Genomic DNA, 26,254 nt, shown 5'->3' on the forward strand with positions numbered 1-26,254 from the left:
GTCCACGCTAGCACGCACTCCTCATCCCCAGGTTATGTCACATTCCAGGCAACATGTTGGGACAGAGCTCACCTTAAACGCAGGAGCAAATAATCACGTGCGCGCTCTTTTGACGCATGTTTCCACTCCAGTTACAGGAGGACATGATTCCATGTGTGTTTTGCCCTTGAGCAGATACCGCTTGTTGAATGGAGCCTGTTTTTCCTCCCGTCCTTCTCGTGCAGCTGAGATTCAGGGCGGTTTTAATCCAAACACACACACACCAGTTGGTCAAATATGCCTGATCCCACACCTGTATCCTACTCTCTAACCTGCCACCCACAGCTCACTGTTGCCGTTTCGGCTTTATTTGATCCTGCTTCCAGTTTCACCTTCTTTCCACCCCATCTCTCACTCTGTGTCACTGTATGTCGATGAACCGGTCATGGCGGTGACATTTTGAATTTTTCTTTACCTCGCCCCAGGGAGAACCATGCTGCCTGTGCCTGTGTGTCGTGCTGCTTTTATTTCCCACCCTGCCTACTCTCTCTCTCTCTCTCTCTGTGTCTCTCTCTCACACACACACACACACACTCTCTCCCTCTCTTTCTCTCTCTGTTGCGTGAGTCGGCCGATGGCGAGCTGTGGTTTGTTATTTGTTGTTCAGCTGTCTGGGGCCGTGGTAGCTGTCAGTGGCTGACCTCTTCTCCATGGCCTGTCATCCCCCCAGCTCTGAATCCTACACTGTGGTCATCATCCCGCTCAGGACCGGCCTCTACAGCTTGGACGCACTTCGCTTCTACCTATGGGTGAGGAGGGAACTTTGTGCCAGTGTACCTACTAAAGTGGTCTATTTAGACATATATTGATGAGGAGTTGTGTTAAATGACAGCATTTAAAGCAATACTTGGATCCACGACCTGCCGTAAAATATCAATACATTGCGTTTACATGTGTGTGTGTGTTAGGAATCCCTCTGCGAGTACAAGCAAGTCTTTGAGTATTTGAAGAGCGCTATATATGTAAATTAAATGTAGTGTCATTATTTGTATTATATGGAAGGGGTGTCAATAGTCTACGCCATGGATTTGTAAAATGCAGGGCACCACTCCTTTAACAGAGTCATTATTTTTATGTTATTGATCCAGTCATAGTGTTTAACTGCATTTTCTGTTTCTTTCGGTATAAATTCTGTTTCCAACCTTTCGCCACACTGCTATGAATATACATTTATTGTGAAGGAATTATGTATTATTCATTTATTCTGGTTTTTTTGGGCCATAATGCAATCAAATTAGAATATATCGGGTGTAGAATTGCTGTAAGGAACTGCATTACTCATATAAACATAATAGGAATTTTCTTTTTTATACTTGACATTTATGAAATGTTTGTAGAATCTCTCACGTTTGGTTTTCCTGTCTTTGCTCCATGTGCAGTGTTTGGAAGGTTGCATGGCTGCAGCCATCCCAGTGATACATTCCCTCATGTCAGGTCTGCCCTTCACAGCTTCCTGTTAAAGGCTCAATATAACCCGTTTTCCATTAACTGTACATCTATTATCATAAGAGGAGTTGTCATGTAGCCAACAGTCATAGATTTGAGAGTATTATGGCAGACACACAGCTGTAAAATAAGCTCTTATATAAAATTAAAGGGAACTATTTAATATATTTTAAAACGCAGCTAAAATGAGTTTCAATGTGTCCTTCTCATCCATCTAAGTGATGTCCTGTCCTCATCCAGAGGTCGATGACCAGCCAACATATTTATGAGTCCCAGCTTGTCACCATTTAAAGTGCCAGTAATGCATCTGAGTGCTTACAATAGGACTAAAGGCCCCCTGCTGCTCTGCTGATGCAAACAAAGCCTCTGGGGCTCTGGAAGACAACAGGCAACCGGGCATTTGAGATTTAGATGGGCACGCTTGTTAGACATCAACATTAACATGCAGGGGCGGCCCTAGCACATTTGGCGCCCTAGGCGAGCTTCACTCGTAGCGCCCCCCCCCCCCCCCCCCCCAAACGATTTTGCACGAAAACGGAATTTCAACTTTCAAACGCTATTTTGCCCTGCAAGACTGAATTTCTTTCAAATAAATAGAACAACGATCGCAACAATGAACAAACATTAAATAAAGAACAAAATCCCTGAGAAAATGTCACATCTGTGCTGAACTACGCTCCGGCTACGCCCCCCTGATGAACGGTGCACATTCACTCCCTCATCGTGCCCAAAATAATGTGACCGCTTTTTTTCATCACTTTTTTTTTTTACATTGAATTTACATGACGTGGTCTACACTTCACGAAGGGACACATGATGCATGAATATGTTCACAGACTCAAAGCGCCACCTACTGGTAGATTTAGCTGGCGGATGTTACAGTTTTTCTTGATTGCTTAAACACATTTTTTTAAAGCATGCCTCGTTTTCTCAAAACTCTAAACACAAATCCCAAAACCACTCACACAAAATACAAAACCCTTTATATCTCCTGCAAAATGCAACTTTGCTTTCAAAACAGTGTTATGTCACCTCAAAAGGGTATTTTGTTTTCAAATGACAAACACAGCCCATTATATGAGTCGACATTCTGAGCATCGATTGAACACTGATGTGCTCAATGGAAAACACTACGATGAAATGGGAAAACACCAGTATGAAGGCCTTATCAGAAGCATTATGCCTTTTCATGTCCAGTGGTACTGTACGCGTTCTCCTGTTGTAAAATATTGTAAATGTAAAATGTTTTAACTCAAAATATAAAACAATACTACAAAAATGTTTCTTTCTTTTTTCAAATTTTTACACAGAACAAACAATAGAAAATAGATGACAACAGTCAACAAAAAAAGAAAGAAAAGTGTAAATACAGTTTTTCTCGATTGATTACACACAAAAACTGGAACTTATAACACAATGACCACAACCTGTAACTCACGTGCCAACTCCCTAAACCAATTCTGCTAAACTATAAGCACAAGTATCTGCTTTAGACACAGATTTCAATTGTTAGCCACACTTTCTTCAAAACACTAAACACCATCCTCTCTACTTTGCACACTTCATCAATGCCAAAACCTCCTTGTGTTCAGACAGAACACACTGCTATTCAATTGGCAAAACTTCCATTTCCATGGCTGTTGTGCAATTTGGAATCAAGGCTTTTGCAATATAAAGGCCACAGGTGACCTCCTAATTTGAAGAAGAATGGATGAAAACATGGAAGGTAGAGGAGACTAGAGAGGCAGAGGAGTAAGGGTAAGAGGACGAGGATGAGGACGAGGAGGAGGAGGAAGAGGTGGAAGAGGAGGATGTTGATGAGGTCCTGTGGCCAGACAGGAACCGACGACAGGACGAAGACACATTTTTTTCGTCCTTTTTTATTTACACTTTTCTTTCTTTTTTTGTTGACTGTTGTGGTCTATTTTCTATTGTTTATTCTGTGAAACAATTATAAAAAAGAAAGAAACATTTTTGTTGTATATTTGTGTGTTGTTTTATATTTTGAGTTAAAACATTATACATTTACAATATTTTACAACAGGAGAAAGCGTACAGTACCACTGGACATGAAAAGGCATAATGCTCCTGATAAGGCCTTCATACTGGTGTTTTCCCATTTCATCGTGTTTTCCATTGAGCACATCAGTGTTCAATCGATGCTCAGAATGTCGACTCATATAATGGGCTGTGTTTGTCATTTGAAAACAAAATACCCTTTTGAGGTGACATAACACTGTTTTGAAAGCAAAGTTGCATTTTGCAGGAGATATAAAGGGGTTTGCATTTTGTGTGAGTGGTTTTGGGATTTGTGTTTAGAGTTTTGAGAAAACGAGGCATGCTTTAAAAAAATGTGTTTAAGCAATCGAGAAAAACTGTAAAAAAGGACAACAAAAATACTCCTCTGCCTCTCTAGTCTCCTCTACCTTCCATGTTTTCATCCATTCTTCTTCAAATCAGGAGGTCACCTGTGGCCCTTATATTGCTAAAGCCTTGATTCCAAATTGCACAACGGAAATGGAAGTTTTGCCAATTGAACAGCAGTGTGTTCTGTCTGAACACAAGGAGGTTTTGGCATTGATGAAGTGTGCAAAGTAGAGAGGATGGTGTTTAGTGTTTTGAAGAAAGTGTGGCTAACAATTGAAATCTGTGTCTAAAGCAGATACTTGTGCTTATAGTTAAGCAGAATTGGTTAAGGGAGTTGGCACATGAGTTACAGGTTGTGGTCATTGTGTTATAAATTCCAGTTTTTGTGTGTAATCAATCGAGAAAAACTGTAATCGCGCGCTCGCGGACAAGACATTCTCCGTGACGTCACTGAGTCACCATGGAAACAGTCTGCGCATGCGGTGACGTCGCTCGTAGGTGTGACGTCACGGAGCAGCGAAACAGAGTTTGTATATAGCAGTGATTTCCAGCAGAGAAGAGAAGAGAAGAGAAGAGAAGAGAAGAGAAGAGAAGAGAAGAGAAGAGAAGAGAAGAGAAGAGAAGAGAAGAGAAGAGAAGAGAAGAGAAGAGAAGAGAAGAGAAGAGAAGAGAAGAGAAGAGAAGAGAAGAGAAGAGAAGAGAAGAGAAGAGAAGAGAAGAGAAGAGAAGAGAAGAGAAGAGAAGAGAAGAGAAGAGAAGAGAAGAGAAGAGAAGAGAAGAGAGAAGAGAAGAGAAGAGAAGAGAAGAGAAGAGAAGAGAAGAGAAGAGAAGAGAGGCTCCGGCCGGCGTCTCCGCGCCTCTCCTCTTTTCTCTTCTCTTCTCAGCCTCACCCCGGTCGGAGTCTCCGGCCGGCGTCTCCGCTCCGGCCGGCGTCTCCGCTCCGGCCGGCGTCTCCGCTCCGGCCGGCGTCTCCGCTCCGGCCGGCGTCTCCGCTCCGACCGGCGTCTCCGCTCCGACCGGCGTCTCCGCTCCGGCCGGCGTCTCCGCTCCGGCCGGCGTCTCCGCTCCGGCCGGCGTCTCCGCTCCGGCCGGCGTCTCGTCTCCGGCCGGCGTCTCCGGCCGGCGTCTCGTCTCCGGCCGGCGTCTCCGGCCGGCGTCTCGTCTCCGGCCGGCGTCTCCGACCGGCGTCTCCGCTCCGACCGGCGTCTCCGCTCCGACCGGCGTCTCCGCTCCGACCGGCGTCTCCGCTCCGACCGGCGTCTCCGCTCCGGCCGGCGTCTCCGGCCGGCGTCTCCGGCCGGCCGGCGTCTCCGGCCGGCGTCTCCGGCCGGCGTCTCCGGCCGGCGCAGATGAGCGAGGACCCGTTCGACGCTGCTTGCAGCTTTAATGTTTTTGTTTTGTTTTCTGGCTGGCATTGCCGTCAAAATATTGGTTGGAGATATAGATGGGGGTGCAAAAAAAACTGCCCAGCAAAAAGGCGCATTTTTTTTGCGCCCCACTCTGAATGGCGCCCTAGGCGGCCGCCTATACCGCCTGTAGGAAAAACCGCCCCTGTTCACATGCATACCTGATTTTGAGGAACGAAGAGAGGTGACATGCAGCAAAGGTCACTGCAGCCTGAATGTGATTATGTGGTCAGCATTTTACTCGGACGCTCCAACATTCATTCATTCGGAAAACTTTTTCCTGGAGGATGAAGGACAATTTCAGTTTAGGTTAAAAGGCACGAGGTAAAACTCACATTCCACCTGTTTGAGCTGTTTTCTTCTTACCTCAGGTTAAGCGTCTGAAGAGCATAGAGCAGGAGAAGGACGCTCTGTGCTCTGGCCTGGAGATTCTGGAGAAGGGCCGTCTCTGGTACCTCCAGCGGCTGCAGGAGAACAAAGCCCGTCAGGACAACATCGATGCTAAAACTGGGGCCGGCTGCTTCCATGGAGGTGCAGCAGAGGTACGAGGCAGGGATGGGTTCAGGGCCTCGAGGACTTTACTGAGCTGCACTTATGGTGTCCCTCAAAACCCGCCTGTCTGTATCTCTGCAGGCCCGGCCTTGCCTCCTCAGGCATCGGATCCAGCGGGTTAATGGCTCTCTGGGTTCGGTGATGAGTGAGCCCAACTTCACAAGTGGCTGCAACCCTTCTCTGCGTGACGCGTTGGCAGACAGTGCCCTCCGGTGGCACAACACGGTACTGAGCCAGGTAGGGACTACAAATGTCAATTAAACTTTTTTAAACATTTTTGTTTTAAATCCTGTCTTGTACTCATTTATTTTTGGCTGATTTCCAACCTTTGAATTTATCTTTACAAACAGGCTTTTATCCATAATTCTTGATTGGTTCATCTGTTTGTGTCTATGATATAGCCACATTTTCTTCCTTTGACAGGAGGTGAGTGACAAGGATCGTCGGATTTCCGGGTTAGAATTGGAAAAAGACACACTCGGGGAGAAGCTTGATGAACTGCAGGCTCCTTGATTTTCAGCACACGTGTGTGTGTGTGTGTGTTTGTGTACACACACATATTGAAGACACATGATGTGTACTGCAAACATACGTTTAACTATTTGTAAATATGTATTTAGAAAATAAAGTACAGTAAAAGGTGCATCATATGCTGCTGTGTTCTTTTTCAAACGAATCAGTTTTGATGAAGCGTTGGATAACTGACTTTATTGCCGAAAAGCCATAAAGAGAAAATTAGGTTACATTATTTATGTTGCATTTACATTTTCTAATTTAAATTAATATTTGAATGTGTTCCACTGCACAGTGCAGAGCAACCACTTTTCCTATTGTTTGCCCATTTGAGTATTTAGAATTTGGATTTTTGGATTTCAATTGCTTTACTCAAATAACTCAAATAACAAATACTTTGGGATTTTCCCAACAAATTTAATGTAACCAGCAATATGCGAAACTTAAATCAACATGCTACAGGCTAAATAACGATTGACTTGTATCTATAATGTCAATGCTAAGTTATTCTTTGGAAAGAAAAAAAATTTTTTTTACATTGAAATACTATTTTTCCAGATTTAAGGCTGATGTGTACTATTAATATAATGATTAATAATTATTCATAGAATTAACACTATTTTCTGCAGTGTGAGACAATCCTGCATCACTGTGTGTCCTGTTGTTCCATTTTCGTCTCTGAAGGTGCAGGGCTCTCTGTCTCGACATGTCGCAGCAACCGTTCACGGTGGTCCTAGATTATACGTTGTTTTTTTAATACTTTATCTAAGTCAAATCTGCAGCCTTAAACACAGAAGACACAATTCAAAGGGTAACAATAGAAATAGAATCTGTCTGCAGCTGTTGTCTCCATGTTTACTCTGAGGTCAATGTAACAATGTGCCTGTGTGTGTGGAGGAGATGCTGTTGTTAGAGCTCTGTAAATACATTTGATATTGACTTTTTTTAATCACATGCACTAGCAACAACCTTTTCAGTAAAGTTTAAAAAGGCCTGCATTAAATTAGTGATGGAAACTGATTGGAATCAGCCTGTGTGCAACAGGGGAGAGCACATCCATCATGCAGAGGCTTTCCTTATAGCTTATGTTCTCGATCTCCAGAGTGCCACTGAACCATCAAGCCCAGGGTACCAGCACTTGGCTAATTATTGGGTCTTATTCACACATTGCACAGCAAAACCACTTTTGTTATGCATGTTACGCCTTTGTGGCTGTCAATGCCATTCTTCCATACCTGCACAGTTCACTTGAACTTGAACTGCATTCATGCTGGTCTCTCCAAGCCCTGTTTTTACAAGTACAATTGGCTTTTTAATCCCTCCCGCCCATTTGTGGTTTTGGAATTTCTGAAAATACTGACATTGTGAGATGTTTCCGTGCAGGTCCACGGAGGTTGGAAGTATAAACACACTAATAGGTCTCCCTGATAAGTGCATTCCTTCAGATATTGGGGAGAGATCACTTCCTGAGAGCCCTGATATTCATAGCGTAGCAGGTAAGGTGGTCTTTGAAGCTGCAGGTAACTCTTCTGAACAGAAACGTGTGTTTTGAGGTGCCATTTCTGTGCTTTAGGGGCCAGTTAAGCCTAATTAATGTTCACTTGGCCAAAACTAAAACATGACACAAACGAGTATCAGTTTCAGAAGGAATAAGCCCTGTTCTTTAAAGACAGTTCAACATGGCATAGCAGGAAATCACGGCTGTGATTAATAACATGATTAAATGGCTGCATTACATTTAAGTGTAATTAGAATTACCATACGTGCTTCTCCTCGTATGACAATTAAATTTGAATTAACTAAAATTGTTGATTGCTGCATGGTCTTGTATTCTTGGAGCCATCCTTTATAGCTATGGGAATTATTAATAACACAATTATGTGTGCTAATGTCAATTGACAATAATTTAATAAAATTCAAAAATGTGTTCAGAAAGGTTAAAGTGGGTGGATTTAGAGTAAATTCCTCTTTTTAAACTATCTAAAGAGGTGCTCAACTCGTCAAAATGTCCCACAAAATAGTCATGTGTACTATTCACCTCATAGTTTATAATATATGTGGAGTTTTCAAATAAAAAAACTGTAATAAAAAACAATATAATCCTCGCCACCATTACATAAAGTATTAGAAGCAATATAATAATATAATTATTGTGATTTTGCGTCTAATATCCATCTTAACTGAACTGCTTTCTCTGATGGCTGTGTTCCCCATTCCTCCCTATACAAACAAACGATGTTTATGCTTTGAAATACAATCAGACATTGGAAATTAGGTAAATTAGACATGTTATACTTTCTTAACAATTGCATTAATTCACTGAATATTGTATTTTTATATTTAAATTTATTTATAAAAAATCTCCTTTACAAGAGTGTCCTGGCCAAGACAGCAGTCGCACATTAAACACAGTTTTAGACAGACAACATAAAACAGTGGCAGACAATAAAAAAAATATTTGTTTAGATCACAGCATGAGTAAAACCAAAACTAAGACTCAAGTCATCATATCACATCAGTTCACACATGCATGGTGCACATACCTCAGTCAAAAATCAACTACAACCAGATGCACCTTCCTCCAACTCTTTCAATATCACAGAGAGCGAGAGAGTTCGAGCTAGTAAACTATTCCCACACTGCCATTGAGGCCAGTTTTGGATTCTCCATCACTACTGCAGTCTATCCTCTGTATGAGCGGCGCACGGTTACGCGCGTCTCCGAGTGGCATCTCCGACCCGGACGCGTTTACATCCAGCAGGCTCTGCAGCCGTTTGATATGATCGATAGCCGCCCGCAGTGTCTCCACTTTGTTGAGCCGTTTGTCCTCCAACTCCTGCGGGAGATGCTCTCTGAGCCGGGCGTAACCTTCGTTTACGCAGCGCACGCGATGTCGCTCCCTTTCGTTCCTTTTCCGAATAAACGCAGGCTCGAAGGAATAATCACACACACCCAGTGGGACGTGAAGGGGGAAATATGATAATCGTCTGCAGGGTGACCGCTGGCCGTGCGCGGGGTCGAAGTATGCAGCGTCTATGTGGAAGGGCAGTCCGAGTCGGAGCGCGTCCTCGCAGTGTGCTCCGCTTTTGTCCACGGAGAAGCCGTGCAGAGCCAGTGGAAGGACGTATGGAATATGCTCCCTTACGTCCTTACTGTGATGAGACATTTCTCTGAGAATAAAAAAGGAGACAATCTTGGATCAAACAGCTGTAAGTAAAGTATGCAATTAATTGTGCATCATCGATGCAACTTACCCCGACAGTCTCCTCACAGTCATCTCGGGTTTTCAGGAAGATTTCCTTTTTATTCGCACCAGTAGATAATTACATCTTTATTGATGGTTTATAAGTGGGAACTTCTTGATCAAAACTTAGTCGGTCTGTGTGACAACTTGTTGTTGGGGGTTTGAGGCTGTGGCATGGTGGGTGTGATCCGGGGCGGAGATGCAACCATGACTTTCTCATCAAGATTAACCCATAACGTTTTCTTCCTTCCGGTGACACTGAAGCAAATCTTATCATGAAGGTAAGGCATAATATGCGGGCTTGAAATAACTCACTTTTTGATTGTAAACATTTATAAAATAGTCTATATAAAAACACAAGGCCGAGATCCTCCTTGGCAGCTGGCATCGCAGTGGCACACGTGTAGCAGGCGTCAGTCAGGTGTCAGTCAGGGGTCAGGCAGTGGCAGGTCAGTGGCAGGTCAGTGGCAGGTCAGTGGCAGGTCAGTGGCAGGTCTGTGAAGGTCTGTGGCTGGCCCTCAGTACTTCTAAAATGCTGGTTACTGCTGTGATTGCGCAAGTTTGAAGTTACATTATATAAATCCTCTTGGAGTGTTGCCATATAGCAGCTATACGTAATAACCATTAACTTTAATAATCTTCTCTGTCAAAACAAAATGGGTATACTGCAAGCAAGCAATAATTTTCATTAATATGTTTGTATTTGCAGATCTTGATTGTTTGTATATGCTAACTGTATATTGTTTAAAGAAAAATAAATGTTTATTTCAAGTCTTGGTAAGTTGTTTATTTATTACTATTAGATTTACAGATATGGAAATAATTAATCTCTTATTGAATATGGCATCACATTGAAAATCCTGACTTAAATGTCTTGGAAAACGTAATAGTTTGTGACAATATGCGGTTTCCATTTAAATCGAATCTGAAATTAGAGGTAAAATGTCTCATGACTGATTTGAAGTTAATTTATGAAGAAGATTTTGACGGACTCTGATTTCAAAATTCTACATCAAAATATATTTATTGTCTCAGAGGAATGCCTTGAAGTGGTTTACTATGGATCTGATGTGGAATTAGTTTATAACTATGGACCATTTCCTTTCAAATCTAATCTGAAATTACTGTGATAAATTGGTTCATGAAATGTGATTTGAAGTTAGCTCATGAATGAGATTTTGATTAGCTTTCATTTTGAAATCCTAAATCAGAATGTCTTGATTGTTTCTGGGTCTCGAGGAGGTCTACTATTAATCTGAATTAGTTTGTAACTATGTACCATTTCCCCTATAGTCTGAAAATAGTCTGAGCTTCGCTGTCTCCTCCGCTGCCTTCAAAAGAGTCTTCCTTTCCTTGTCATTGCGTGTGCTAAACTAGTCATCCAACACACTCTTGGCGAGTTGGAGTGAAGAGAACACCATGAGCTGCAGCTGTGAACACAATACATCAAAATGATATCCCTTTCTTTCCATTCATCCGGTCTATTGCGCTTGGCCTCTTCACAACTTTTCTATATTTGATTGAACACTTTCTTAAGGTAAGATGACAACAGGAGAACACATTCCTTGTGCACGTTATCACTGTTTTGATTTTCTAACCCATGTTTTTGCTTGTTTCTCCTCCAGGGTCGTCACTCAAAGCTGCGGTGGGTTTGGCAGCTACTGTTCCAGATCTCTTCCACCCTCCTGCTTTACTTCACCTTTCTCGTCGAGACCTTCACCATTGAGTTAATGCATCACCTCGCATCAGTTAGCCACAGCAATGAGACTGTAGCCATTTCCTGTAACCAATGAAGTGTTCTTCTTATCTCAATGAGCAGAAATCACACATTGATGATATGCATTACACTGTTTTACAGTTCACATTATGGGATTTGGGGTATTTACATAATCTGATATATCTTTGATAGCCTGTTATTAATATTGTATTACATTATAAACATTATAAACATTATTGAGGCAGAATGATATCGCTTTCTTAAAATTCAGTGAAGAAATGATAACATGTTTCAATACATATTTGTAAACAGATTTATTGACTATATCTATGCTCTCAATAGCGTCAGACACTGAATCCCTCCGTAAAAAGTGTAGGTAGTCTTTAGAAACAGTCCAAAACATCACAAGACAACATTAATTAAAAACGGAAACAACTACTTTTATTTTGGAGTGTTTATTTTGTTGGGTGAATCCGGAAAGTGGAAGACAGAAGAACTGACCTGTGATCAGCCACAGACGCTACATTCTCAAGGCACAAACGCGCATGCGTGTAAATGGCAGTAAACCGTCATGGCCCCGGTCAGGGAGGTATTGTGCTGGTATGTTGCTGTTTTCAAGGCATCTTGCTATTCACACAGTCAGTATTTTTTGTAACGAAGCTTCCTGTTCTGTCGTGACATGTGTTCCTTTTATTATAAACGCATCACCGCATGATAATTATCTGTTGTGACGATGTATTGAGGTGCAAGTTGCCCAGGCTAACGTTAACATTAACGTTAGCTGTGTGGCAACACTGGTAACACTTTCGCTTACTGGCATTCTGAATTGCATGCTAACTGCTGTTCAAGCTATACATATACATATATTATAATAATTGTGATTGTCATGTCGTTTACAGTTAAGTTGTTTTCACGTCAGGTGTTTTTCTCTCTCCAGGGAGAGACACGTGAAGGCACCATTCAGCAGTACACGATTACCGACGGGCATCAGCTGTTGAATCCAGGTAGCTAGCTAACGGTTAACTTAACGTCGAGCTAACTTAGCATGTGTTCTACCTGTGTCTGAATACCAGCCCGAAACGTAAACAAGCAGCTAATTGTGTGGATGTCACTTGGCTCTCTCAGAATCAGAATCAGAATCAGAAACAGGTTTATTCTTTCTGTGACCTGGAAGTGAACAGGACCTTGCAGGGTGCTGCTGGGCCTCGTTGCTCCGTGTGGCGGTTTCCTTCAGGATGAACGACATGAACCTGAGTCCTGTGGGCATGGATCAGCTCAGTGTGCCCTCGGTGAGTGCCAGCCACCTGGGTCTGCCCACCTCTCCGACACACAACCCCATCCCCACTTCAGGTAAGGAAAGATACCACTGGGCCAGTCCTGTTTGCTCGAGCGTTGCACAGTAGACACCAAGCATGACCCAATCAGCTCAATTTAATCTTTGGTTTATTTGTTCCTCTTGACTCTTTTTATGGCTCAGGCATGTCGGTGGCCATCCCCAGCCTGGGTCCCTCCCTGGGCTCCCTTCCCTCTGCCCTCTCGTTGATGCTCCCCATGGGTCCGCTGAGTGACAGAGGAGTGATGTGCGGCCTGCCAGAGAGGAACTACTCTTTGCCGCCGCCTCCATACCCACACCTTGAGAGCAGCTACTTCCGACACATATTGCCAGGTAGGTTCTCCTTTTGTGTGAGATATACGACCCATCTGTCTGTGTTGAAAGGATCAAAGTAGTCATCCAGATTCTTTGAGTGTGGATAATTGTTTAAATGGTCATTATTCCGGATGCTCTAATTTGAACGGTAACCAGTCGCCGTTTTTTAATTTTTCTGAACATATTTAAGATAATGAATTAACCATGCATGCTTACTTTCAGTGCTGATCATTTCCCTTTTTCTTCCCTGCTGTAGGTATCCTCTCCTATCTGGCAGACCGTCCACCACCTCAATATATCCATCCCAGCAGCCTTAACATGGATGGGACCCTTTTGGTGTCCAGCAACAATCCCTCAGGTCTTGATCACTACAGTGGCCCCGGAGGCCCACTGGAGCAGGGCCTGGTGCCCATGGACTCCAGACAGGTGAGTGGCCAGGGAGACCTCCACCAGACTGGTGCTCATGAGCTGGACTCTACAGGATTGGCCATGGTGTCACGTGTCAGTAGTCCCATGTCCCCGGACCGGATGGGTGAGGAACTGGCCACCATGGATAGAGTGGGGTCTGACACCCAACAGCAGCTCGGTGGGGGGAGGAGGCCTCAGTCGCATGAAGGATTAACTGGGGTGGACTCATCTGCCGGGGTGATGCCCCTCCATGGACCCCCTGTTCTTGAACTACCGGTGGTGATGGAGCAGGATCATATGGGGGGCCGAGTGGGGAACACTGTGGGGGGAAGAGCAGGTGGACTCGGGGAACAGCTCCACTCAAATCGGGAGTTGAACTCAGGCGTTGTCAGTGTGGTGCTCACTGGCTCCATGGCCAGCCAGGGACAACTGGAGCCAGTGTTGCTCCATAGCCACTCTGGGATGGGACTGGAGGCAGTGCATGTGTCCCCCATCTCTGCAGAGGTGTCGCTGGGGCCAGAAAACAACCTGGTGCTGGTCAACTCCACCCTGCAGCTCGAGGATTCTACCTCCAACAAGGAGAACATGGCCACTGCTTACACCATCTGTGAGTGTGTATTTGTAATAATTCCGTCAGTGTTAAAAAAAACAACTGGATCAATGGATTTGAAAATGGTGTTTTCTAGATCTGACAACGGTATTTGGAATTATATACAGCGTGGAAGCATTGAAAATTATTATTGTTCCACTGAAATATCATTTAAAAACAATTCATATAATTGAAGTAACATGAGCACTGTGTACTTTAAGAAAGCATCTGACTTTGTAGTAACAGTGACTCTCACCTGAAGCAACCTTTTGTGCTTTTACTGTCTTCCAGGGTGCACTCTGTGTGAGCGCTCGTATACCTCAGACTGCCCAGAGCATGGCCCAGTCACCTTCATCCCTGACACGCCTATTCAAAGCCGGGCTCGCCTCTCTCTGCCGCGTCAACTGTGCCTGCGCATCTCGGTAGCGGACGAACCGCTTGGTAAGAGGATAAACTTACCGACATAGGTCGACAACATTTTTTTTTTTGCTGACTATCGATCACTGTTGTTACTGACAACGTGCCTTTGCACACTCTCAGGAGTTTTTGCTCGGGATGTCATTCCTCCAAGGACATGCTTTGGGCCGATTGTGGGCCAGCACTGTAGCAACGTGGACCTCTCTGATTGGCCAGAAAAGGACACGCCACAAATATGGAAGGTCAGTGCAGTGATCTCGGTTGTCACAGTCCGTCTCAAACTATTGTAAGTAGATTAACCCATTCATCTATTTCCAGATGTACCACAACAATGTGCTGGAATTCTACATTGTGACAACTGATGAGAATGAGTGCAATTGGATGATGTTTGTCTGCAAAGCAAGGTATGACAAAGAGCTGGAGTAGGATACGGATGTGCACTGCAGTTTGCTGCTCCCAAATTGTCAGTGCTTGTGATCAGCATTATCGCTCGCTAACAGGTTAATAATAGTCCCTGTTTGCTGTGTTCATGTATGTGTGTTTAGAACCTGTGAGGAACCGAACCTGGTGGCGTACCCTGCCAACGGTAAATTGTTCTTCTGTACAACCACAGAGATCCACCCGGACCAGCAGCTGCTCTTCTATTACAGCAGAGACTACTGCAGGCTGATGGGTGAGCTGACCGATGATTACACATGTGTAGTTGTGATATTTTAGAGAAGCCGAACTGATCCACTGGTTATCCACTGATCAATCATGACCATTCCATCATCTTTTATGTCTTCACAGGTGTTCCGCAGGTCCCCGACGGCCAGATCTGCCGTTGTGGCAAAGAGTGCTCTTCTTTCTCTGAGCTCAAGTCTCATTTTGATAGCCATAACAGTAGCCACAGCCATAACCAACCTCCACACAGCCACAGCCCATCGCAGCAGGACCACTCTCAGCAACAGCAGCAGCAGCAGCAACAGCAGCAACAAGAGCAACAACCACAGCAACAGCAACACACTCACCGGGAAGAGAAGCTGACTAATGGGACCTTGAGCTCCTCTTCTTCCCCATGGCCCTGCCACACCCACGCTGCAGGACAAACAAACAGTGATAACAACAGCGGCAGGGCCGGCAGCCATAGAAACTCTAATAATGTTACCTCCAGAGCAAAAGGTCAGGGTCATGCCCGGGAGAAGAAATTCAAATGCAGCATGTGTTCCCGGGCTTTTCTCACATCCACAAAGCTCAACGTGCACTTCATGGGGCACGTGGGGATGAAACCGCACAAGTGTGAATACTGCAGTAAGGCCTTCAGCGATCCCAGCAACCTCAGGATGCACCTCAAGATTCACACAGGTGTGTACGGGGATCATTTAAATGGGAACTGGTTTGATTTTTGGGAACATCTAGCTTCTCTGCTGTCAAAATTATAAACCCCCCAGACCAAATATGAGAAGTCACATATATGCTTATACATAGTGAGTGCACCATTAAAAAAAAATAAAAAAAGACAATTGACCATCTCATACGCAGCAACACTTTTCAGTGGATCAATACAGGAAAGTGAAAAAGTGTATTGCTCTAAATGTCAAACATTTGTTTTCAAACATTTGCAACCTCAGAAACTCTTTTTCTTTCCCCTCGCAACAGGTCAGAAGAACTACAGATGCACAGTTTGCGAGAAGTTGTTTACCCAGAAATCCCATGTGGCGTCGCATATGCTCATCCATACTGGCGCAGAGAAGCTCAAGTGTGACCTGTGTGACCGAGCGTTCATCAGGAAACATGACCTGAAACAACACATGTTCTCTCACACACAGTAAGTAGCTCATCTATTCCATTCTCGACGAAGCTGTAGAACAAAACAGTTTTGACCTGCTTGAAGATTGTGTTCAGCTTTGCTTGTTCTACTTTCTATACTGCGGAGTTTCTTTGTAAAAGAGTAAAAATAGAGGTGGTATGTAATGCGTGCGTTGTCTTCATGCGGTTTCCTTTTTCTACCACAGTGAGCGCCGCATACAGTGCCCTAAGTGTAACAAACACTTCCTCAAGACCAACCACCTGAAGAAGCACATGAACTCTCACGAGGGCCGAAGAGACTTTGTCTGTGAGAAATGCCACAAAGCTTTCCTCACCAAATACCACCTCACCCGCCACCTCAAGATATGCAAAGGGCCCAAGATGGAAAGAGCATCACGTAAGGAGCAGGAATTGGAAGAGGAGGAGGAGGAGGAGGAAGAGGAGGAGGAGGAGGAAGAAGAAGAAGAGGAAGAGGAGGACGATGATGATAGTCAGGGAAGAGAAGTAGAGAGACTTGTAGACTCGGCAAGCAACGAAGACTGTGGTTTAGATGTTGGAGGATATAACTCTGAAAAGTCCCCGTCCCCCCCTCATTGACAACACTGTGCCTTTTGAGATGTTTTGTTTATTTATATGCTTTACTACAGTAGTAATGCTGTAGTTCTGCCAATTATAGGATACTCTGTCAAATTGAAGTTGCTGCATCATCAATTTGATCCATTCCTTTATCTTGTCATGTCGATGTCATTCCGTCAGCCCCTCGCTACCCAGACCTCTTAATCTGGGTTGAGAGTATAGGAACGTAGAAGGACCGGTAAACCCAGAGCTCTGCCTTGCGACTCGGCACCTTGTCACGAGTACGGTCCGCTACAACGCCCGTATCGCTGCTGATGCCGCACCGATCTGCCTGTCCACCTCCCGCACTGGCTCTGGTTCTTCCCACGCCAGAGAGGTTCCACAGGGCAGCAGCTCCATGTTTCTGCTTTTGTGTGTCAAGGCCCAGCCTCCAGATGCTAGCTGGTCTTGCAACGACAACACAAACCCCTCTACCACGTAAAGGTGGTGATTCATTGGATTGCATTGTCAATACTTTTTAATAGCCACATTTTACATTTCAATCAATATTTATGTTTAGTCTCACCTAAGCTGGTGAAATTCTAATATTATAGACTACTCATTAATATCTGACTATTTATTTTTCACAAAACTCTTCATTCAACTCAGGCCTGTGGAATATTGGTTGATGGTATTCATTAATCTAACTTTAATTTGTAATCATGTATTTCTTTTTTGTTGATAACATGGGATGAATGGTTGATATTAATTTGTGATTGAACAATAATGTCAATTAAATGTTTGATGCCATATTTGTGCATATTAGTCCGGATATGTAATTGCTAAATGGCCTTGGCCATTATTTATTTATTCAAACCAGGATTTAAAATGTAAATGTGTGAATGGAAGTGAGCCTCTTTGAAAAAGGAACTTGGGCATTGTTGTTATCCTCCTCATTGTGTGAATGTTGACTTAAGGTTACACTTAAATTATTTATGTTGTATCTCCATCCTGTGTTCCAGAATGTTTTATACATTAACATGTAGAGCTGCTTCATGTTGTCGACTGATGTACATGACATAGTTGTACATCACATAAATGGCTCCATCATTTCTCTGTATTGGTTTTTAACCATAATGAGCACACAAAGTGCAGATCATTGCTTCCCCATCAACACGTGGTCATTCGGAGCGACACCATATGGCTAAGAGAGAGTAGCAGCGCCCCCACCTGGCCATCTCCCTTCGATGTAATTCGTGACTAAAAGCAGACCATGATTGTTTGCTCTCAAGTAACGTTACAAAAATATGTTTTCTTCTCCGTGGGTATAATCAAATTGTGCTTTCTCTTTTTCATTTTTTGAAATTCTAAATTTCCTATTTTGCGCTACAGACTTGAACTGAACGTGCAGCTGCTGCTGCGACCGGAAGTACGAATGACAACTTCCGGTTAAATTACAAAACATGCAGCGCCGCAGTTGTCATTCACTTTCGCGTGGTATGATTTATTCATATTTCCTACATGTTGGATAACATTTTTGGTTTTATTCATTTGGTATACAACACTGTTTTTGGGGGAGTTGACATTTACACTGAAACCATACTTAACCGCCAGTTGTTGTATTGTTTATATGTAAGCTAGCTACCTTTAGCTAGCAGCTCGGCTAAGTGCGTGAACGTTACTTCGAGCTGTCAGTCATGCAGAGACTTCGCGCCACATACTGTGACTCGATGTCTATCTAAATGATCATTATCTGCTCTGTAACACTTGCTACGCGTCGGTAATAACTTGTAGGGCTTTATTTCATATATTTTTGAATGTAGCGTAGTGCACACTCGCTTTGTCTGACAGTGTTTCTCCTCTGCTCCTTGTCCCAGCCTGAACAGAACCGATCTAGCTAAGGATGTTAACCCCATCGAAGGACGGGATGCCCAGCATGATAGACAGGGCGCTGAGGATGAGGAGGGAGGAACAGGCTCGTCAGGTGGTCCTGGCCTGGGCAGTCCTCAACGTGTCTCTAGCTGGCATGCTTTACACTGAAATGTAAGTTGCTCGAAGTTCAATAGTGTGCTGTCCTGCAACCATTGTAATGCTGCCCTGTTCGAGTGTCCCCCCAATCTCCCAACTCTTCCATTGCACGGTGAGATGATATGCTTATCTTGTTCACTTTTATTTTTTGTTAGGTCAGGGAAATTGCTGAGCCATCACTTCAGCATCATATACTGGCCTATCTGGTATATTGGTGAGTTCACACTTTCTGTTGGAGTTAAAAGAGCGTAAAAGGTTTTCAATCAAATTCTGTAAAGTATGTCCTTCTCTGCTGTCTATGTTTACAGAACTGGTGCTAGCCTCTCTATTTAGCCTCAATGCCCTTTTTGACTTCTGGAAATATTTCAAATACACAATGGCCCCCTCCACCATTGCTGTATCCCCTACACAGCATCACCTACTGGGTCTGAGAAACACAAGTAAGGCTCGGTTTTCTTGCCTGCAGATTTAGTATTTTTCACTTCTTTTGTTTATTTTCTATTAGATATATGTTTACACACTTTGGTTGTTAGATTTTGAGTATGGGTATAATCAAGTATGATGGTTGTTTGTACCCTTACAGGTATTCAGGCCTCTCCTCCGCAAAAGCCAGAAAAAAAAGAGACCCCAGTCCCGGCCCAATCATCCCCGCTGCAGGGCCAGAGCGTGCTGAGTTTCAGTCCCTCACGGCCGGCCACAACCAGCCCTAAATTCTCCCCCAGCTGTGTACCCGGGTACAGCCCTCCTCTCGGTAGCCCATCCACCCCAAACAGTGCAGGGGGGCCCTTTTCACCCTCACTGGCCTTCGGAAAGGTATGCCCATTAGATCGCTTATCTGGATTAGCTTGTGCTGGGTCAATGTCATTTTATGAATTTCCTCAGAGGTAATTCTCCCTCTTTACATTCAGTGCATTGCTTTCTTTCTTTCTCAGGTGTTGAACTACAATTCCTCCCCTGGCTCCTCTCCCTACCCCAGCAGCATTGGACCAGCAGAAGGGTCCAGCTTGAGAGCTCGATATCGAACATCCCCCTCTGTGTTTAACTCTCCTGGAAGCAAGGAGGACTACATGGAGGATCTGAAAATCCTGGAGAGATTCCTCCGCACAGAGGAGGAGAGAAGTCACCGCAGCCAGTTAGGTAAAGTACACAAGTAATTTAGGAACTCCATTCTTATTATAAACATAGAAAAGCACTCCAATCACTAAATGACAGGCAGATAAAGACAATAGGTTGCTTTTACAAGCTCTCGCTCATCAATTCTTGAGATGGTTTGTAATTATTATATCAGTTTTAGTAAATGCTGAAAAATATGATGTATGTGATCATAGAATGACCTGATGCTCACTACAGGAAGTCCAGAGTCTGTGTCTCCGAGCCACAGCCCAACATTTTGGAACTACAACCGCTCAGTGGGAGATTACGCCCAGAGCCTGAAGAAGTTCCTGTACCAGCCGGCCTGCCGCTCTTTGGCCCCGTCTGCCCACAAGGATGAGACAGATCTGGGCTCCAAGCAGGCTGCAGAGGAGGTCTGTAAATATGCATTGTTTATGTGCCCCAAATCAATAAAATAACATTGATTGAGACCTGCTAGTCTGTGTGTGAAGTGTATAATTACCATGAAATTATATATATTTTCCCTTCCTGTTATGTAGGTTTGGGCCAGAATCACCACCAGTCGTCCTGTACTGGACCGCATTGATAGCTGGACAGCAAAGCTTAGAAATGTGAGTGTTCAACATTTTTTGCAGAACTACATAATTTAAAAAAAAATGAATTTCATGTCATTTTTATTTTTTGTGTTCTTGTTTTTTGTTACAAAACATCCATCGACACTTTACTTGAGTAAGAAAATACATCTACTTGTGTCTTTCGTAGTGGATCAGTGACACCATCTTGGTCCCCCTGGTCAAGGAAACCGACTCCGTCAACAGCCAGCTCAGGAGGATGGGCTGCCCGGAGCTCCAGATTGGAGGTAAACCGCCTGCAGGGAACATGAATCTTTGGACATAAATGTGCTTTGTCCTCACACTGCTATTGTTTTTCTTAATTTCATCAAACATTTAATTAAACATGTACATGCAAGATAGCAATTTCTTTTAATAACTGTATAACATGCATTGTATACAAAAAACAACTATGTAATATGGAAATGACTTAAGTTTGACTTATTACTGTGATTTTCACTTATTATTCTTCTGATTTTTGAGTCTTGCATGTTTTCACTCTTTCCTCCACCAGAGGCCAGCATAACCAGCCTGAAACAGGCAGCAGTGATGAAAGCCTCCTCCATCCCCACTATAAACTCTATTGTTCAGTATCTGGACATCACTCCCAACCAGGAGTATCTCGTGGATCGTATAAAGGGTAGGTTCAACAATATTATGATTGTGGAAGAAATTTCTTAATTTCTTGAACATGTATGTGTTTCATGTGCTTCCTGCATTCTGTCCTGTCAGAGCTGGCTCACAGCGGCTGCATGAGCTCCTTCCGCTGGAACGGTGGCGGTATTCTGAAGAACAGGAAGTGGGACACTGACCTCCCCACAGACTGTACTGTGAGTTGACACGCATAGAAACACCAAGCTTGTGGGGCAGCCAGATATTTACTCGATTTATCATGTGCTTCCTAACAGGTCAGCAAATTGTCAAACGTACAGGTTTGTGGTCCTCAAATAATAATAATAATAATAATCATTTATTTTTATATAGCGCTTCTCAAGTCACCCGAAGTCGCTTTACAGAGTCCAGTAGTCATACACACACACAGTCATCCCGGTGGTGGTAAGCTACATCAGTAGCCACAGCTGCCCTGGGGCAGACTGACGGAAGCGTGGCAGCCAATCAGCGCCTACGGCCCCTCCGACCACCACCAACATTCATTCACATCCATACAAACCGGGGTGAGGCTGCGGTGCATGTCTTTATGATGGTGGGGGAAACCGGAGTACCCGGAGGAAACCCACACAGACACGAGGAGAACATGCAAACTCCACACAGAAAGGACCTGGAACGACCAGGATTCGAACCCAGGCCCTTCTTGCTGTGAGGCGACAGTGCTAACCACTGAGCCACCGTGCTGCCCATAATGCCTTGTTGTGTCCGACCTTGTTATCAAAAGTTTTTTTTTTTTCTTCTTGGCCACAAACTTCTAGGGATAAGATGAATTGTAAACACACATCAGTGAGAGAGCAGGCGGCACAGGTTGGGACGAGTTAGTGTGATAACGGCACTTTTCATATGTATGAATGTATCTAGTTTACTTACTGCTTAAATGTGAGTGTGGAATTTGTCACGGTCTTCTTTAGTCTTTTGACTACAGGGTATGTGCTGCAAACATGATGCAGTCACAGCCTGGGTGGCTTTCCTCATCAATTGGGGACGTTGGCCAAATACCTCTATTCGTGCAGGTCGAGCTATTGAGTGAGTGATCAACAGCTGGCCGCTCTGTCCATTCACGCACCTCACTGTTGTGTATTGATCAGACAAGAAGACACGCTTATCAACTCCAGTGTTTCTACCATTATAACAGGGTGAAATCTCCACCCGCCACTCTGTAATTTTGTCTACCCCGTCAACAATTCTCGGCTCGCGTGACAGAGCGATGCGCGCACCGACATCGAAGTTCTGCCGTGATGCACGCACACGGGTGAGAAGACTTTCACCACCCCCCCCCCCACCCATTGATTGAATGCATTCATAGAAAGCAGTTTCTTTTAGGAAACGGAATCAAAAATAAATATTACTATGCAGCACGTTCTCTTTTCAATACCATCTAGGGTTTGATGATGTTATGATTAGAGATGCACCGATCAGGTTTTTGGTGCCGATCACCGATCACTGAAATCAGTATCTGCTGATCACCGATCACCGAGTCGATTGAAGCATTCTATTTATTGTGTAGCATTATTGCCTAGGACTATGAGGAAATACATATATAAAGCAACTCAAACATTAAAGAAATTACAGATTTCTTTAAACATTTAGGACTTTTACTTTGAAAAATGTCCTAATTGATACATTAAAATTGTTTGATTGCTATTGTAGGGGATTTCAGATATGTATGGAACACATCTGCATTATTCATTTCCTGGAACTCTTGGGGAAATCTATATACAGGACTTTTCTTAACATACAAAAGTCTGACTAATTTTTATAAACTCTTCCTTGGTCCAGTAAAAATGTTTTAATGTTAGCATAATTTAAGCTAAATCTCAGAAATGATCTATAAAGATACAAAATCAGTTCATTGTTTACTTTTATATGTTCGTGTATGATTTGTCGACATCTTATTTTGATAAACGGATGTTGTTTCACGTGGTTCTTTCCGCTAACTTTGCAAATCCGGATGTTGTCACTTAGATCCTTCCGCTAACTTTATCAAAATCCTCGCGCGCTCCCGATCGAATGCGTTTACCGTGAGCATCAGTCTATAGGGGCAGACATGTGAGAGTCGGCTGAGTTGACCCAAAGATTCAACTCGGGGGACGGGGACGCCGCTCGGTGGTGAGGATCCCCTCGTGGACCTCTCACTCTGCGGCCCTCCGCTGCGGTGCGCCTCTTTTCACACATTAGCCCCCGCTCACACACAGGCCAGCCTTCTGCTTCGGTTTTCGTCTCCTTTCTTCTTCTTCTGGAGTTAATGTCGGTTAGCAAACCAGTCATTCAGGCATTACCGCTAACTATAGTGGGCTGAAGTGTAGAACAAGTTTGTCAGCAACAAAAATATTTCATAACAAAAAAAAGAAATCTGCTAATTTACTGGTCGCGCATGCGCGAGTTGATGAAAAATTTACTCGCACTGTGTCTAATTTTAGGCGCAAAATGCGACCATTTGGTCGCAGTCTGGAGCCCTGGCTGCAAACATGATGCAGTCACAGCCTGGGTGGCTTTCCTCATCAATTGGGGACGTTGGCCAAATACCTCTGCTTATTTTTTTTTGTCCCTCTAGATCCTCATGCACATGTTTTGTACATACTTGGACTCCAGACTGCCTCCTCACCCAAAGTACCCAGACGGGAAGACTTTCACTTCTCAGCACTTCAGCCACACCCCAGACAAACCTGGTTAGTGCACACACACACACACAATGGAGAAACGGGAAGGAAACAACATTGAACAACTCTACTCTTGAAACACAGTATCTACTTTCTATCGTAACGTCTTCCTGCTGTTTCAGTTCTTGTGTCCCTTTTTGTGTTAACTCTCATAGATGTTACCAAGGAGAGCCTATTCTGCATCCACCAAAGCAGCACAACTCCCCCTCACTACCAGCTCATCTACCAGGGACATATCTACAGTTTACCCCAGGTGATGGCAAAAACAACCAGTGTTCTTATTTAAAAAAAATAATGTCTCTGTTTTCAGGATCTCGCAAAACAGATTGGTCTCTTATTTTGCCCTTACCGGCTTTAAGTCAGTTTTCTAAGTTGTATTTATAGGTGTCCCTGAGGTGGCGCTGTAACTCAAATTGAACGTTTGTCAAATGCTTCTAAAATGCAATGTGATAAATGCAAAGTACATAAACTTAACCGTGGGAGCAGTGTAACCCTCTTTTCTAACAATGAGACATCATGTTCTAAATCAGTACACCTGAACACGGAAGACATTTGAGAAAATAAATCTGGTTTACCAGTATTCTGTAAAGTTGTCAACTCGCTTGTTTGTAATTAGAATCCAAAAATGATTGGACTCCTGCAAAATAACTTCCCTTTATCATCGCTTATGACCCAGTAGGCGCGCGTGTGTGTATTCTCGTATATTTTCTGGGCATCTGCAAAGAGTCTTTGGGCCCCAAGTGGCTCTGTAACCCCCTGTCAATAAGCAGGGTCAATATTAACACCAAATATTTTTGTTTGCTTGTAAGCCAGGGTTCCACCGTATGGGCCGATTTAAGTCAAGACGATTAAGTTCAAAGAAAGACCTGTTGTACACTAATCACGCACAAAGAGCTTTGTATCTAGTGGCCTTCATCATTCCAGTAATCTCAACATATGTGACAAATATCCCTGAGTAGGAAAGCCAAGTAATGCAGGTCATCACAACAGATATGTCTTGAATTAACTAGTCAGCATATCTTTCACTACTAAATGCTTTGATTTAACAGGAACCCATCTTGTTTTCGATTATAGGGCAGGAACAACCTGTTCCACACAATCCTGATGTTCCTCTATCTCATTAAGACTAAGGAGTCAGGGATGCTGGGGTGAGTACTTCTACTAATTTCCTGTAAAAGACTCTAGCTCGTATACATAGTGATTGATTTTCAACAAAAAAGGTAAAACACCAAAGCACATATTGCATTTTGATTTAAAATGGTCGGTTTGTCTTGGCTTGTCGTCTGTTGGGATAATTAAATTGCTTTTCTTTCTTTTTTTCTTCAGGAGAGTAAATCTCGGCCTCTCTGGTGTGAACATCTTGTGGATTTTCCAGAACTGTTGATGACTGATCATTTACCAAGCAACAAAAAGCTGCAAGTGGATTTTTGTTCTACACTGGTCGGACTACCACCTCATCTTAAGGACTGCTCTTTTTGGGGCACATCAGAAGCAGCATTATCCTTTGGAAAGACAAAAAAAGCATATTTTTGGACATTTTCTCAATTTTAGGTTCCAAATGGGTAACATTCGGTGTTGTCATTTTAAAGACAAATTTAAGTTGCACCACGGTGTGCTTATGATACACTGCAGAGCAGTATTTTTTTAACTAGTGCTTGGTTTTCTGATTTTTTTGTATTTTGAGAATGTACCATCATGGGAGCCTTGTAAATATTATACCTCAGATGTATTCTCGTGAATTGTAAATGGCTCTGAGCCATTAAGCATGAATGCAAATACAGTGTAAGCAGACTTGACATTTGTTTCTTCACCTTCAATAACCTGGTGTGCAGGTTTTTTTCTCCTGTAGTTGAATGATTGTCATCTGTTGTAGGGATGCTCCTGACATGCTGGAAGTCACATACACACTTTGGACTTGTGCAAAGAGAAGCAATACACAATATTCAAATATTTTATAAATCTGTTCTCGTGAAGCTTCCCATAGTACGAGGCTGCAATGCAACTCATAACTATGTACAATGCTAATTCATATGTGATGGAGAACAAATGAACAGCCTGTGAATCACCAAAGTCTTTCTGAGAATATAACATCTTTTACAAAAGCCATTTGTTACATTTCAAACCGTCCACATGTTTGCTTGTTTTCAATGACGCGATTTTACAATTGTGACAAGACTTTAGAATAAAATTCAGATATTGAAAATAAACTGCTAGTGTTAATTTCCATCCGCCTCATGATATATATACACTTATTCTTTTGTTTTACAATTGAAGTCATCCACTAGGTGGCATTGTAGTTCATTATTATTTAGATTAACCATGTTTGTGCCTTTTTCCTCATGACATAATGCATGCCATCCACTTCTAGAGATGTGTAATGTTATGCAGTATCTTGTGCAGTTAGAGGCTGTAAAACATTGCTGACTGGCAATTTACATGATTATGAAATCGTTGTGTCAGAACACACTGTTTTGATGAAATTTG

The 26,254-nt window shown here is 43.3% G+C and overlaps 4 protein-coding genes across 5 annotated transcripts; 3 read left to right on the forward strand and 1 right to left on the reverse strand.

The window, feature by feature from the left end:
- Nucleotides 1–623: 623 nt before the first annotated feature.
- On the forward strand, nt 624–6,453 carry sapcd1 (suppressor APC domain containing 1). Its single transcript, XM_056425137.1, has 4 exons — nt 624–788; nt 5,630–5,800; nt 5,892–6,047; nt 6,234–6,453. The coding sequence occupies exons 1-4, from the start codon at nt 690–692 to the stop codon at nt 6,321–6,323; spliced, it is 516 nt and encodes a 171-aa protein (XP_056281112.1). The 5' UTR covers nt 624–689; the 3' UTR covers nt 6,324–6,453.
- A 2,490-nt stretch (nt 6,454–8,943) lies between these two features.
- LOC130200894 (achaete-scute homolog 4) lies at nt 8,944–9,600 on the reverse strand. The gene is made up of 2 exons (XM_056425467.1): nt 9,578–9,600; nt 8,944–9,493 (listed from the first exon to the last, which is right to left on the reverse strand). The coding sequence occupies exons 1-2, from the start codon at nt 9,598–9,600 to the stop codon at nt 8,944–8,946; spliced, it is 573 nt and encodes a 190-aa protein (XP_056281442.1).
- A 2,268-nt stretch (nt 9,601–11,868) lies between these two features.
- prdm4 (PR domain containing 4) lies at nt 11,869–17,801 on the forward strand. The gene is made up of 12 exons (XM_056425126.1): nt 11,869–11,884; nt 12,222–12,288; nt 12,519–12,634; nt 12,762–12,950; nt 13,189–13,947; nt 14,221–14,370; nt 14,470–14,588; nt 14,665–14,750; nt 14,892–15,019; nt 15,136–15,690; nt 15,985–16,153; nt 16,341–17,801. Exons 3-12 carry the CDS (start codon nt 12,520–12,522, stop codon nt 16,729–16,731), a joined length of 2,661 nt encoding a protein of 886 aa, XP_056281101.1. The 5' UTR covers nt 11,869–11,884; nt 12,222–12,288; nt 12,519; the 3' UTR covers nt 16,732–17,801.
- A 319-nt stretch (nt 17,802–18,120) lies between these two features.
- tmem209 (transmembrane protein 209) lies at nt 18,121–25,994 on the forward strand. Of its 2 annotated transcripts, XM_056425130.1 has the most exons (16): nt 18,121–18,186; nt 18,567–18,732; nt 18,873–18,931; nt 19,026–19,157; nt 19,301–19,530; nt 19,650–19,854; nt 20,068–20,243; nt 20,370–20,441; nt 20,593–20,689; nt 20,956–21,081; nt 21,174–21,271; nt 21,350–21,373; nt 23,665–23,779; nt 23,926–24,023; nt 24,845–24,918; nt 25,097–25,994. In XM_056425130.1, the coding sequence occupies exons 2-16, from the start codon at nt 18,593–18,595 to the stop codon at nt 25,152–25,154; spliced, it is 1,704 nt and encodes a 567-aa protein (XP_056281105.1). In that variant the 5' UTR covers nt 18,121–18,186; nt 18,567–18,592; the 3' UTR covers nt 25,155–25,994. The 2 variants fall into 2 exon arrangements, with proteins under 2 accessions (XP_056281105.1, XP_056281106.1); XM_056425131.1 differs by lacking the exon at nt 21,350–21,373.
- Nucleotides 25,995–26,254: the final 260 nt, after the last annotated feature.

Source organism: Pseudoliparis swirei, chromosome 10, assembly GCF_029220125.1.
Source record: "Pseudoliparis swirei isolate HS2019 ecotype Mariana Trench chromosome 10, NWPU_hadal_v1, whole genome shotgun sequence".
NCBI lineage: Eukaryota > Metazoa > Chordata > Actinopteri > Perciformes > Liparidae > Pseudoliparis > Pseudoliparis swirei.

What these genes read in the sequence shown, in the direction of transcription:
- sapcd1 (XM_056425137.1), top strand. Translation starts at nt 690, where the DNA reads ATGGCCTGTCATCCCCCCAGCTCTGAATCCTACACTGTGGTCATCATC. An exon ending in CACTTCGCTTCTACCTATGG is followed by an intron (nt 789 to 5,629) that starts GTGAGGAGGGAA and finishes TTCTTACCTCAG; the next exon opens with GTTAAGCGTCTGAAGAGCAT. An exon ending in TCCATGGAGGTGCAGCAGAG is followed by an intron (nt 5,801 to 5,891) that starts GTACGAGGCAGG and finishes GTATCTCTGCAG; the next exon opens with GCCCGGCCTTGCCTCCTCAG.
- LOC130200894 (XM_056425467.1), bottom strand. Translation starts at nt 9,600, where the DNA reads ATGACTGTGAGGAGACTGTCGGG. An exon ending in ACTGTGAGGAGACTGTCGGG is followed by an intron (nt 9,494 to 9,577) that starts GTAAGTTGCATC and finishes TTTTATTCTCAG; the next exon opens with AGAAATGTCTCATCACAGTA.
- prdm4 (XM_056425126.1), top strand. Translation starts at nt 12,520, where the DNA reads ATGAACGACATGAACCTGAGTCCTGTGGGCATGGATCAGCTCAGTGTG. An exon ending in GGCCACTGCTTACACCATCT is followed by an intron (nt 13,948 to 14,220) that starts GTGAGTGTGTAT and finishes ACTGTCTTCCAG; the next exon opens with GGTGCACTCTGTGTGAGCGC. An exon ending in ACACGCCACAAATATGGAAG is followed by an intron (nt 14,589 to 14,664) that starts GTCAGTGCAGTG and finishes ATCTATTTCCAG; the next exon opens with ATGTACCACAACAATGTGCT.
- tmem209 (XM_056425130.1), top strand. Translation starts at nt 18,593, where the DNA reads ATGTTAACCCCATCGAAGGACGGGATGCCCAGCATGATAGACAGGGCG. An exon ending in CTGGCCTATCTGGTATATTG is followed by an intron (nt 18,932 to 19,025) that starts GTGAGTTCACAC and finishes CTATGTTTACAG; the next exon opens with AACTGGTGCTAGCCTCTCTA. An exon ending in AAGTCACCGCAGCCAGTTAG is followed by an intron (nt 19,855 to 20,067) that starts GTAAAGTACACA and finishes TGCTCACTACAG; the next exon opens with GAAGTCCAGAGTCTGTGTCT.